This window comes from Elephantulus edwardii, unplaced genomic scaffold (assembly GCF_000299155.1).
Source record: "Elephantulus edwardii isolate Elephantulus edwardi_28Jun2011 unplaced genomic scaffold, EleEdw1.0 scaffold00192, whole genome shotgun sequence".
In the NCBI taxonomy this organism is placed as follows: domain Eukaryota; kingdom Metazoa; phylum Chordata; class Mammalia; order Macroscelidea; family Macroscelididae; genus Elephantulus; species Elephantulus edwardii.
Window position 1 is genome coordinate 1,867,874 of NW_006399942.1, and position 14,412 is coordinate 1,882,285.

A 14,412-nucleotide genomic window follows, 5' to 3' on the forward strand; every position below is an offset into this window, starting at 1 on the left:
AATGCCAAAGTATCTCCTGGAGTCATCTTTAAAACTAATAATTGTACAGCTTAGTTTATTTTGTTTAGTTAAAAATGTCTTCCTTGAGCATTAGACTCTCTTAAGAACTATATATATGTAAGATCACATTGAAAATAGGAACTTAAAAGGCTAAAGTGGAAGATTAGAGAGCAGGGAATTTATTTCATGTGAGAGCAATAATTTTTAAAAAGAGGATGTGAGAATGCCAGACCTGAAAAATTATAGTCAATTTTTTATATGTAAAATGATATGATATACATTGTGCTATGTATACTATAAAAAATAACAAATTAAGTTTGGGAGGAAAAAAAATATATACTGTTAGTGCTTCATTATGCCTGCTTCAGAGTTTGATTTTATGATCTCTATTTCTTTCACAAGGAACCTGCTAGCAGCTCATCTAGTGAGGTAAGTGGCACTGTTTAGAAATCAGAGAGCTAAGAAGTTCATTGGGAATATTATGCTTTCATATTTGGGGGAAAATTGTTAATTTTATTAAAGCCACAGGAAATATATGAAGACCCAATGTCATTTTAAAGGTGTGGAATTAACTCTACAGTCATTCCCATTTAATGAATGAGCTTTTCGTAATGTTTAGCTTTGAAAATATACTCTTTTTCAACAAACAAATATCAGATAAGGATGCTGTCAATTTCCTTCATCATAGCTTTACTCTGGAGAAGTTAACATATTGTTATGAACTTAGAGTAGGTTAGGAGTTTTAGAAGGTCAGGGTGGTTATACCTACTGTGCAAAAAATGACCAGTAACTTAACATAATTGGAATAGTATGAAGAAAGGTGAAATATAAATCGTAGCCCATAGTCTTGAGGCCTGGGCCAAGTTCCTCTTTTTCAGTGTTTTAGGAAATATGCTTTTATCTTTCTCTCAATCCCATTTATTTAAAAAAAAAGTTGAAAAAGGTAAGTCAAATTCCAGAAAGACTATGCAGACTTTGACACACATTTCAACAACTTTAGTAATAAATATTGCTATGATTATTGGGGATCACAGGCGACCTAGTGGGAAGAACCTGTGATTTGTATTCCTTAAGGTATGCAGTTCAAATCCACCAGCTTCTTCATCAGGGAAGGATGGCAATCTCCCGTTCAATTAATTGCTTCTGATAACCCACCAGAAGGCCAGCTATGGGTTGGTTTCATCTTGACAGTACACAGCTACAACACACAACCCACCCTTCTTGAAAATGAGACATTAACAAGATAGACAAATGAAATCTCTAGCATAAAACACTTTCAGTTATGCGCCATTGTCTTATCACAGAGCCTGTACTCTGTGAATGTACATTTTAACTCCATTTTATACTTACTAAATTTTATATTTAATAAACCAGGGCTTTATTTCTTGGTAGTGACAGGTTATGTCTCAATTATAAAAGGAACTTAGCTTTGTATCACTATTGTACCACTTGAGACAAAAATTTAAGTGAGTCATCCAGGTAAAACTTTCTCATTTTCCTTCCCTAAGGAATCAAGTGAAGAAATCTCTGAGGTAAGTAGTTGTCATTCAAATTAATTAATTGATTAATTAATTAATATACCATAATGTTTTCATCTGAATAACAACTGATTGGCTTTTGACAGAACATGGAGACAGTTGAAGATGAAAAAAAACTGAAACAACAGGTTAGTTCCCTATACATATTAAAACTTCAAGTGGATGAGGGTTGCAGAGTGGAGTATACTTGGGGGCGGGCGGTGTGGAGGGATTGTATAGCTATGAAGGAGTTTTATCTTTTCTTTTAAGGAGAAGAGCAAACTGGGGTTGGGGGTGTGGTGGGCGGGGAGAAAAGTGCAACAATGAATGAATGGAAATCCAAAATCTCTGTAAATGTTCATTGAAATTAATTTAAAAAAATTTCAAGTGGAGGAACACATTTTACCTATCACTTGCATTCCAACTCTTTTATTTAAACACCAGAAATATTTACTACCAAATTAATAAATAACAATATAACCAAGGATGACAAGTAGACTCAATGTCTTTGAGTTGTGGTGCTGAAGAAGAGTCTTGAACATAACATGGACTGCCAAGAAAACAAATAAGTCTGTCTTTGAGAGGGTGAAACCAAGTTTCTCCTTGGAGGCGAGGATTTTGAAGCTCCGTCTAACATAATTTGGGCACGTGGTCAGGAGAGACCAGTTCTTGGAAAAGGACATCATGCTTGGAAGGGCGGAGGGAGAGCACTGGAGAGGAAGACTCTGGATGAGATGGATTGATACAGTAACTGGGCCAATGGATGTAGGTGTGTCGGAGTCAGTGAGACTGGCTCAGGACAGGGGAGGCTTCAAAGCTGTACATACAGTTGCTATGAGTCACAGGTGACTCGACAGCACATTAACAACTTTGTTGCTGTTATTCATGCAAGAGAGTTGTATCAGTCTTTTTAAGACTATTAATGTTTATTATTTCCTTGACTAACTTTGCAGGATTTTGAAACCTCAAATTTTGTCATATGTGCAAATGTTTTGTTGTTATTATTTGCCGTCGAGTCTCTTGCGACTCATAGCTACAACAGCCCTAAACTCTGCTCTGTTCTGTGCCAATCTCACTGTCTCTGACACACCCACCCCGATTACCCCAGTCACTGAATCAATCCACATCATAGAGGGTCTTCCCCTCCTGTGCTGTCAAGCGTGATGTCCTTCTCCAAGGACCGGTTTCTCCTTACAACATGACTAAAGTATGTCAGATGAAGTTTCAGAATCCTTGTCTCTAAGGAGTAGCCCGCTTTAACCCTCTCCAGGATGAATCTGTTTGTTTTCTTAGCAGTCCATGGTACCCTCAATACTCTTCTCCAGCACCACAGCTCAAAGGCATCAATTCGCCTTGGATCCTCCCTAGTCATTGTCCCACTGTATGTGGACATACCTGTATCCAAATAGTACTATTCAAATTCCAATTTTGATACTTGAGCCCTAATTGCCACAAATGGAGACCTCAGATTACTGTTGTTTTTTTTTTTTTTTTTATACTGGACTTCTCTTTGGTAGAATGATGTGGCCTAATGTTCCAAAATTAAAGTCTAGTAGTGACCATATCTAAAATTAATATAAAAAAGGTGATATATACAACTGAGTATTAAGACACAGACTCAAAAGTCAAGCAACTTACTCTTTAATTTTTAGATATTCTAACTTGCAGTTTGTTGAAAATATGCACAAATGCTTTTAAGAAGATCATATACAATATGCATATTCATAGGTTATGGAGTCAGACTTGATGATTCTAACCTCTGATGGTTTAGTTGTAAAGAATTGCACTGTCAACCCAAAGGTACATTATTTGATCTCCCAGCTGCTTCACGGGAGCAGGATGGGTACTCTCCTCACATGCAGTTTACAGCCTCTAAAAATTCATTGCAGGATCAGTTATGAGTTTGCTTTGACAGAAGGATACATAACAAAAGCAACAACATCAGAGAAACTTCTATTATTATCAATATTTGACCCAGAGCAAAAAGTTCTCATCAAACATTTATTAAACGACTGGCTTCTACATAAGCCTTGTCAAATGACAGTACTTCCAATGGAAAACCTTCCTGGTAGTAGTAAATTGTGATTGCTGTAATAGTCTTTGTTTACTTTTTCCAATTCAGCATCAAAGGTTATTTCGTACTACCAATTTTATATAGCAGGAGTGGCATGAACTTCCTAAACAACATGCCTCTGGAAACTCTATGAACTTGGATACACAATATTAGTTATCAAAAGGCTTCAGGCCTTTTGTTCACAGGGTCGCAATAAGTCAAGCTTGATGCGATGGCAATCAGTAACAACAACAATATACTCATCAAATTTTTATAATTCTAAAACCCCTTGACTATCCATTTGTAACAACTGAAAATTATCTGAAAGAAATATGTCATTTATGCAATTCCAATTTTAATACCTACAATAATCTATAGAAAAGTCCATATAGCTAGTTAAAGAGAGAAGAGAGAGGAGATACATATTATTAGTCATCTACAACAGGCACTGTGGATGGACTCCCTTTATGTTAATGAATTTATTTCTATAAGGTATATGATATCCAGAAAACTTAATAACTGTTTCAGAGTCACTCAACTCAATAATTACTGCTATTGAATCAGACTCACTCATAACTGACCTGCCAACATATTTTCCAACACTCTAATTTGCACAGGGGATATTGCTCATCTTTCTCCCACAGAAATAGATATCTCCTAAATATGAATTTAAACTCAGTTCTATAGTTCTTGAAAACAAATAACAATTCCAGCTTCTATTGAGTGAACTCTTAACGAGATTTTATTGGAAAAAGTTCACCTTTAAAAGTGGGTTCAGAATTTCTATCATATATGTTGTTGTTGTTGTTGTTATGTGCCGTTGAGTTGTTTGCGACTCATAACGACCCTATGTACAACAGCCCTAAATTCTGCTCTGTCCTGTGCCAATCGCACTGTCTCTGACACTCCCATCCCGATTATTCCAGTAGCTGAATCAATCCACCTCATAGAGGGCCTTCCCCTCCTGCACTGTCCCTCCACCCTCCCAAGCATGATGTCCTTCTCCAAGGACCGGTCTCTCCTCACAACATGTCCAAAGTATGTTAGACAGAACCTCAGAATCCTTGCCTCCAAGGAGCCGCCCGGTTTAACCCTCTCCAGGACAATTCTGTTTGTTTTCCTAGCAGTCCACGGTATTCTCAATACTCTTCTCCAGCACCACAGCTCAAAGGCATCAATTCTCCTTCTATCCTCCTTGGTCATTGTCCAACTCTCTGATGCATAACAAGTGATTGCAAAGACCATAGCCTGTATAAGATGCACCTTAGTCTCCAAAGAGACACCATTGCTCTTCAGTACTTTGGAGAGGTCCCTAACTTTCCCATGGCAATGTGCCTTTTAATTTCCTGGCTGCTGGTGCCAAGACTGGACTGTGGAGCCAAGAAACTAAAGCTGTGTACAATCTCAATCTCTTCACCATCCATCCTGATGCTGCCAATTGGTCCAGTGGTGAGAATCTTTGTCTTCTTGACAATGAGCCTCAATCCATATTGTAGGCTGCAGTCCTTGACCCTCTGCAGCTGGTGCTTCAGGTCCTCTTCAGTTTCAGCAAGCAGGGTTGTGTCATCTGCATAATGCAGATTGTTGATAAATTGTCCACCAATCTTGACCCCACATTTCTCCTCATAGAGCCCAGCCTCCCAGATAATCTGTTCTGCATATAGGTTGAAAAGGTATGTAGATAGGATGCATCCGTGGCGTACGCCCTTCCCAATTTTGAACCATGCAGTGTTCCCTTGCTCTGTTCTGATGACTGCCTCCTGGTCCAAGTATAGGTTTTGCATTAGAAGAGACCTTTTTCATAAATCAAAAAAATTATATACCATCCTTTTATTTCTCTTTTATCTTCTTTAATTTAAAAGAAAGGAATTTTAGACTAAGAATTTTAATAATTGGACAATTTTCTGAAGTCTGCAGTTTATGCTAAAATTGTAGACACTAAGTTAGGTTTATTCTCAGAAATAAACATTGTTTTTATCAGATACATTTGTATCCTTTAGCATGTAGATAAATAAATGTTTTATTTATTTGACAATTATATTCTTATTTCCTCTGACATTAAATATGTATATAAATATATGTATTTTTCCCCTCTAGTACAAAGTTGACCAACATTATCAGAAGTTCTTCACATCTCTATACCCCATGGGTTTTTATCCATATCAGATAGTCATAAAACCATGGAATTATGTGAAGACAAATGCTTATCCAACTGTCAGCCCTCTGGTGAGTTGTCCTGTTGTATTATTTACGCTGAAAGAACAATTCCCATGAAAGAAATTAAAGAAATGGCCAAGTAAAATTTGAAAGAGTTCTTATGTAAGAACTAAAACATATTTAAATAAGAATTTTTAGGGTTGAAATTAAATTTTAAATTGTATCATGAAAATACTACAATAAATTGAGCTAAGCTATAATTTATTACAGTAAACAACTATTATTACTGGAATTTATACTGGACTAAAATTTCCCAAGTATTTGCCTATATTTCACTTAATTTTTATAGAAATTCTTAAACATAGAGAAAATTTGTATTATAAACTATATGGGGGTTTTTAAAGGGAAATTACTAAGTGAAGATAATATCTACTTTGTCTCATTCTGAAAGAAAAAAAAGTATTTAGACTTGGGAAATACTATTTTTCCAACATGAGAAATAAATTACAGATCAGAAGATAGAACGTATAAAATTGACAATTTTATATTATATCTGAGAGTTTTAATCAGAGGACTTAACATAAACTTACAACATTAGTCACTTTACTTTTTTAAATACTTGTTAAAATATATACTTTTGCACCATTTATGGATATCATTACAAGTAAAATGATACACTATCTGTGTATGTGATGCCTTAGAATATTCTAAGCATTCCATTGAAATTTAAACATAATATTTCACTTGTTACTATAAACATTCCTCTTTAGTTAATTATGTCATTTCTTTCTCTTTTAAAGAAGTACATCTATCATCTTTAAATTGTCTGCTTCTATTTGCTTTTGGTAAGTGCCTTCAGACTTAGAAAAATTTCATTTGAAGAGTACAATTTTCAAAGAATAAGGTTAAATAGTGTGACTTCAAGTTTATTTCATTAAATAAGTCATATTTTTTGCTTATGTAATAGTATAAATCTTGTTCATATTTTTTTTGACACAAAAGTGCATGTCATCTGTAATTTACATATATGTGTTGTTGTTGTTATTGGGTGATGGCAAAACTATTTCAACTCATAGAAACTCTATGTACCTGGAAATCTGGCCTGATTCTGTGTCTTCCCAACAATTCCTGCTGTTCTTATGCACATTGCTTGAGTCCCTATGTCAATCCATCTCATTGAGGGTTCTCTGATCTTCCACCTTTCCACGAATGATGTCCCTTTTCAAGTATAGACCCATACCGACATAATTCTCAAGTATGAGACACAAAATTTCAATCAACATCCTCGCCTCTAAAAACGTTTTGGCTGTATTTCTTCAAAAATATTCTGACTGTATTTCCTCCAGGATAGTTTTCTTTGTCCTTTTGGCAATCCATGGCATATTCAATATTCATCAAAATTCAATATTCATCATAATTCAAATGTATCAATTATTCTCAGTTTTCCTTAGTCAGTGTATAAATTTCATATGCATATGTCACAAATGAAAATACCCTGGCTTAGGTAAGCCACATCTTAGTCTCTAAACTGATATCTCTGCTCTTTAGCACTTTAAAGAAGACTTTGATAACAATACTTAAATGGCAAATAATTGCCTCTGTACCTAACCATATCGTCAATCAAAGGAAATGGTTTTAGAATAGATACACTCATAACCATCACAGACTGTTTTCTTTTTCTTATCTAGACATTTTTCTTTCATTTAGGACCTAAAGGAGTTCAGTAGTAGTGTTTATAAATAATGGGAAGAGAGTTTCATATACAATGTCAAACCTTTTTAAAGGTAGTTTTCACTATAAAAACAATCATTTTTCTAAGAAAAAAATTCCACAAAATCTACTTTAATTTTTGTTGTCGATTTTTTTTGACACTTCGATTTAGAATGATCCTGAAGATCCAAAGAAACAATAACATAGCAGGGTGCTCTCTGTGTACTAACTTTTTAATTTTCTTATTATACCATTAGTGCACTTAGGTTATCTGCTCTGTTATTATTCTCCTTTCCATTTTATATTCTTAATATATGTTTGACAAAGAATGTAGTAGATTTCAGAATATTTAAAACAGCTAAGATTTTTTTTAAGCTTTACAATGTTCCTGTTTAGAGATTACAATATACTCTTCGCAGACTCAACTCCTTTGTCTATGTTGATCCATGTTGTACTTACAAAGTGTGTAAGAATGGAGTTAATATTACTAACCATTTTAAGCTGAAAAAGATAAAGCTAAGAGAGATGAAATAAATTGCACGTGTTCATCTTGAAAAGTAAAAAGATAAGAATCAAATTTAGAAGTTCCACCATAGATGTCAAATTGCACCTTAGAGAAGTTTGCGGATCCTTGGAATATATAATTTTTCTCAGCATTAGACACATTATTCCACTGCAATTTTGATTCTCTTTCTCATTTTGATCTTCTTGACGGCAATAAATAATTAAAAAAAATTTCTACATGAGAAAACTAATAGTACTATTATGGAGAAAAAGCTCAAAAATGTTATTTTATGACCCAAACCATGGAATTTTCAATTGTTTTATTTGCATATGAAAGTTGGGAAGTGAATAAGGAAGAATTAGTGACTGTTAACTATAATGTTGGTGAATATTGAATAGGCTGAGAAAGAAAGAAAGAGAGAGAGAGAAAGAAAACAACCCAAGTAGATTTGTCTTTGAAGAAGTGCAGCCAGAGTGATCCTTAGAAGCAAGGATAATGAGAGCTTCTCACCTACGTTGTGCATATTATCAGGAAAAAGACACTATACTTGGAAAAGTAGAGGGTCTACAAAGGGGAAAATCCTCAGTGAGATCCACATTGACTGCAAGAATGGAATTAAATGCAGAGATAGTGAGAATGGCACAGAATGTAGCAAGTTTCCTTCTATTGCTTGCATCCACGACTGCTATGAGTCATGAGTCGGAGCTGCCTCAACATAACAACAGCAACATGTTATAAAGAGTTTTGCTGACATTGTTTATATATTCACTTCACGTCTTTGGAAGTTTAATGTGTATCACATAATGTGAATAACTTGAGTGTTATAGAAATGAGTTACCAGACTTCTCTTTATTAGGATATGTATCAACCAAAACCACGGTATCATGGAATAAATGCAGAAGCAGAATAAATAAGTTTTAAAATGAAGAAATTAAAATGATGCATCAGAGATAAATTCTTTGGATGATGAAAGTAAACTAAGCAAACAAAAGGCAGGGAAAAATTCCAAATCAGTAATTAACTTTAAAGAATTTAGATTTAATTTAAAAAAATAAAATAAAAAAGCTGTTTTTATTTAATAAAACTCTTATGCAAAAATCTAGCTTCCAGTTACATCAATTGTTTTAAATATAATAATAAATTTCATATGCCTTGAAGCAGTCTTGCATATAAGATATAAAATAAATGCACCTTAAATGATACTTAAAATATAAAGACCTAGTAAATTATTAATAAATCACTATCATTTTTATATAATGTATTGAGAAATCTTTCACTCACTTATGAATTTGTCTAATAAATACTTATAAGAAGCCTGTTATGTATCAAGTGTTATAATAAAATACTTTACTAAGATATTAAAGTATTAAATATTAAAATATCAGAAAGCATTATCCAATAATAGATATAATACTAACAACATTTATCCTGCCAGAGTAAAATAGATAAAGGTATTTCAGATATATATACAAGCCACCTTCATACCTTGGAATATCTGTTGTATAAATAATAAAGTATTATCCTTTTTATTCATTCTTAGTTTTTTCTTTTAGGCTTAAAAAATTATCTTCTATGCAGCTGTCTTATCTATCATATAACTTCACACTACCAGCATTTCTGGACAGATTTTTTTGAACATACAAGAATATTGAGCAAAAAAGAAGACTACAGAAGTTTCTTGTATTGTTTATATTTTTTCTGTTAATTCATAATGAATATGCTGAATGTGTACTGTGATTTCTAGTCTCTGTGAGTTATAGAACAACATTTATTTCTTCATAAAATAAAATTCTAAATGCATTCTTTGGTATGCAGTTGTCAATTAACTTCAAAAAAATAAATTTAACAGCAACTGAAATAACTTATACTTCCTAGGCACGTAGTATCATTTCACATCTCCTAACTGAAAGAGTTGAATATGTTCTTCAACCACAGCTAGGTAATAGTACTATCCTGCCATCATTTTATTATCCTCATGATTTATTCATGCTTAACTATGCCACAACATTAATCACAAACTTTCAACAGATCTCTCAATCACCCTATATAAATTTACATTGTTATGCCATGCTATCCGTCGGGTCAAGTATTAAGAACATAAGCCTTCTGTTGTCATCATTAATGGTTCATCAAATGAAGAAACAGCAAAACTAAATATATGCAGGCTGTGAGGTAGATTTCCATAAGCAATGGAAGAATAAGAAAAAAATAATAAATAGATGATTAGGAAGAAAGAAATAGGGGAAATAGCTGAACTTATAAAGATATTAGTGAGTGTTTCTCAGGGAAATAGTAAAAGATTTTTTTTTACTTCCTTGAATATTATGTTCTTTTAAATTTTTACAATTTTTATTTGAGTTGAAGTTAACACAGCAAGTTGATTTCCTATTCAATTATAAATGTTGCTATTAAGTGCCTTTTAATCATACATGACTCATAGCGACCCTATGAACAAAAGACCTGAACACTTGCTTAACTTTGGTCATTTCTCCATGTTCATAGAGTTTCCAGAGGAAAGCCATTTCAGAAGTGGATGCCACTCCTGCTTCCAAGCTTATTTCAATCAGGAAGCTCCACCAAACACTGTCCACCGTGGGTAACCATGGCATATCAGTGTCACAGTGTTTAACAATTTAAAGAAGATTTTGCTAACAATACTTCCTACCAAAAAGGGTTTTTAAATAGGAGGCCTTATCACATTGCCTCACTCCCTTTAGCGAATCAGCATTCCACTCTACTGTAGCTCACCAACTCAGCCAACAGCATCTGCAGAACCAGTTCCTGCAGATGACTTTCAAACTGGTTTCCAGCGTCATACTCCTGCCCAAAAAGGGTTTTTAAAAAGGAGGCCTTATAAAAAATTTCCTTAGCAAATCAACATTCCACCCTACTGTTATACATATATATTTTATTTTAAGTTGTTATTTAGAATCCTCACATTGTAACAGAACTTTTACTGCTCTCGTCTATGATTCTCATTTCTATTCATCATTCTATACCATTCCTTCCCATCATTTAAAGAGCTTTGTCTGTACACAGATGCTGCCCTTATGAAAACATTATAACAAGTGAATATCTCATTGGTGTTATTACTCATTTTATAGATCTATCAATTGTTTGACTAAAAGTTAAGTCACCACGATGGGTGTAGCTCCATGCTAGAAGGGTAACTAAAGACTATAATCAAGGTTTCAGCCAATCTTCATTAGAATAGACAGCAAACTTGCATATTTATATAATTTGAAATTTTGTTCCACATTTTTCCTCCCATTTTCTATCCTTTACTGTGATCCCTGTCAGAGAATTCATCAGTAGTAGTTAGGTATCATCTAGTTCTAATCTCAGACTTTAGAATTGAGACTCATCTGGCCCATTAGTTATATGGACTAATTATTTCCATATGTCCTGGATTTTTTTAGTCTTCTTTGTTCTACATAGGGAGGTTCAATACTTAGATCTTAAATAGCTGCTTGGAAGCTATTAAAATCCTTGTTGCTGCTTACCAAAGTAAAATGTAGAACATTGTCTTGGTAGATTACGTTCTTCCAGTTGATCTAAATATTATGGTCTTGAGGCCCAAGGACCAGGTATTTATTCCCTCAGAGTATTTGATCATATCTAAGAGTTTACATACCTTTATCTTCTGTTAGCTTCACTTCATACATGAATATATATTGTCAGGTGGCATAGAGATAAAAATCTGTGCTGCAATCCAAAGACACATGGTTCAAATCCAGCAGCTACTCTGCAGGAGAAAGATGAACAATCTCCAGCACGGTCACCACCACTGAAAACTGACTAGAGGGTCAGCTATGGATTTGTTCTGACTCAACAGTATATAACAGCAACAACAACAACAACGATGTATGTTGTTTGTTGTTGTTATATGTCATTGAGTCTCTTGTAATTAATAGTGACCCTATGTACAACAGCTCTGAGCCCTGCTCTATCCTGTGTCAACCTTATTGTCTATGACACACCTACCCTAATTACCCTAATCACTGAATCAATCCATCTCATTGAAGGTCTTCCTCTGTTACACTGTCCCTCCACCCTCCCAAGCATGATGTCTCTCTTCAAGTACTGATCCCTTCTTGCACACACCCAAAATATGTCAGACAAAGTTTCAGAATCCTTGTCTCCAAGGAGCAGCTTGGTTTTACCCTTTCTGGGACAGATATGCATATAGAAATATTGTCTGTTAAACGTTTGTATGGTTGAGGGTGTAGTCCATTTTGGTTGCTGTAAAAAGACCAAGGGCAATTGGGATGGTCATGTCTGACCTTTACTGACTTCATGAATGGGAACTGTCCCCATCTGATGCATCAATAACAAAAACCAATTCCCATGAGCTCAAATATGTTCCCCACACTACTGTACCACTTTCTACTAATCCCAACACCAAAATTGCTTTGCTGGGTCCAAAATTCAATGATAGCTCACAGACAATACAGAACTATGTTTGGTGGGTCAAAAGATTATAATCCAGATTAGTATTAGAATATAGTTAGACTATATTCTGAAATGTGCAAACAGGCACCTCAGCATTGAGCCTCTCTCAGCCTTGAGATTTATACCAGTATACAAAGATCCCAGTCCTACCAATATTGACTCCCTCTCACACTCAATCTCTGACACTGTTAAAGAGTTCTCAGTACTGTGAATTATGACTTCTTACCCTTAGTTGTCAAAAGTTCAAAGACCCCTAGCTCTGGTTCCAATTGTGTAACAGTCTCAAGGTCCCATTGAGATCAGGTCTCTAGATTGACCATGTCTTCTGCTATCATAGGTATAGCTACAGCAAAAATGGCTAGTCTCAAAGGGTGTCCTATATCCTTTTCCTTCTTTTTTTCTCCAGGGAAGGAAAGATCTAATTCTCCTGCTGCTGGTTTACACACTTCCATGAATGTTGTTGTTGCGGTTGTTATGTGCCATTGAGTTGCCTGCAACTCATAGTGACTCTGTGTACAACAGCCCTAAACCCTGATCTATCCTGTGCCAATCTTCTTGTCTCTGACACACCTACCCCATTACCCCAGTCATTGAATCAATCCTTCTCATTGAGGAACTTCCTCTCTTGTGCTGTTCCTCCATCCTCTCAAGCATGACGTTCCTCTCCAAGGACTCCAAGGACCCACCTTGCAACATGTCCAAAGTATGCAGAATGAAGTTTCATAACCCGTGCCTCCAAGGAGCACTTTGGGCTCACCCTCTCTAGGATAAAAGTGTTTGTTTTCCTAGCCGTCCATGGTATATTCAATACTCTTCTCCAGCACCACAGCTCAACAGTAGTTCTTACTATGATTGTAAGGGAAAAATCCGATTCTTCAAGCACAAGGTTAGCAGCTAGAAAAGCCAGTAGGTGGTCTCTGGGTGTCTAAGGTTTAAAACTGAGATGTCTTTTCTAGTCAATCCACCTTATGGATAGAGTAACATGTCCCATTCACATATTCGTGCCCAACTGCATGGCCAAATAAAACTATAGGTAGGAAAATCATATTGAAAGATGTGCTAACTGAAAGATCACCTGATTGAAAGTTGCTCATACCTGTCTACCTATAATCCACTTGTAGATTAATGTTTATTATTACTCATAATTCAGTGTTGTCTATATAGTATTGTTTGCCTTTATGTACCTCTCCGTGTTTTCCCTTCTCTTAGTCATATTTAAAATGGTTTTGATGGGTGAACAAATTTGAGGTTTGGGAAATTTTTCTATGCCTTTATAGAAAGCACTAGTCCCTGGCCAACTGACTGAAAGAGATCCATATTTATTCCATTCCAAAAAAGGTGACTCAACAGATTGTGGAAATTATTGAACAATATCATTAAAATCATACACAAACAAAATCCTACTGAAGATTACCCAGAAAAACCTGGAACAGTACACTGACAGAGAACTACCAGAAACAAATCTAGGTGTAAAATAGGCCGTTGCACTAGAGAAAATGTCAACTGGATCTTGTCTGAAAGCAAAAAGTACCAGATAAATTTCTGTGTTTCACTGACTATGCAAAAGCTTTTGACTGTATGAATCACAACAAATTGTGGCTAACCTTGAGGAAAATAGCAAAGTCAAAGCTCTTGATGGTGCTCCTGTGAAACCTATAATTAAACCAGGAAGCGGTACTCAATACAGAGCAAGGAAACACTGCATGATTCAAAATCAGGAAGGAGTGCGTCAGGTATTTATACTGTTGCCATACCTTTTCAATCTGTATATGGAACAGGTCATTCAGGAGGCTAAACTTTTATCAGGAGGAATGTGGCATCAATCAGGACTGGAGGAAAACTCATTAAAAATCTGAAATATGCAGATGTCATAACCTTGCTTGCTGAAATTGTGGATGACCTGAAGAACTTGCTGCCAAAAGTTAATTATTATAGTCTTCAATATGGATTGAAGCTCAACTTTAAGAAAACAAAAGATTCTTACCACTAGTCCAATTGGCAGAACCGTGATAGAAGGA

At 35.1% G+C, this 14,412-nt stretch overlaps 1 protein-coding gene across 1 annotated transcript in view; it reads left to right on the forward strand.

The window, feature by feature from the left end:
- The window catches only part of LOC102854348 (protein transport protein SEC31-like), a 44,484-nt gene that overhangs the window by 10,065 nt on the left and 20,007 nt on the right, over window positions 1-14,412 (forward strand). Inside the window, exons 5-6 of the mRNA XM_006896837.1 lie at window positions 403-429; window positions 5,668-5,796. Coding sequence (XP_006896899.1) covers window positions 403-429; window positions 5,668-5,796 — 156 coding nt within the window. The remainder of the gene's footprint in view (window positions 1-402; window positions 430-5,667; window positions 5,797-14,412) is intronic.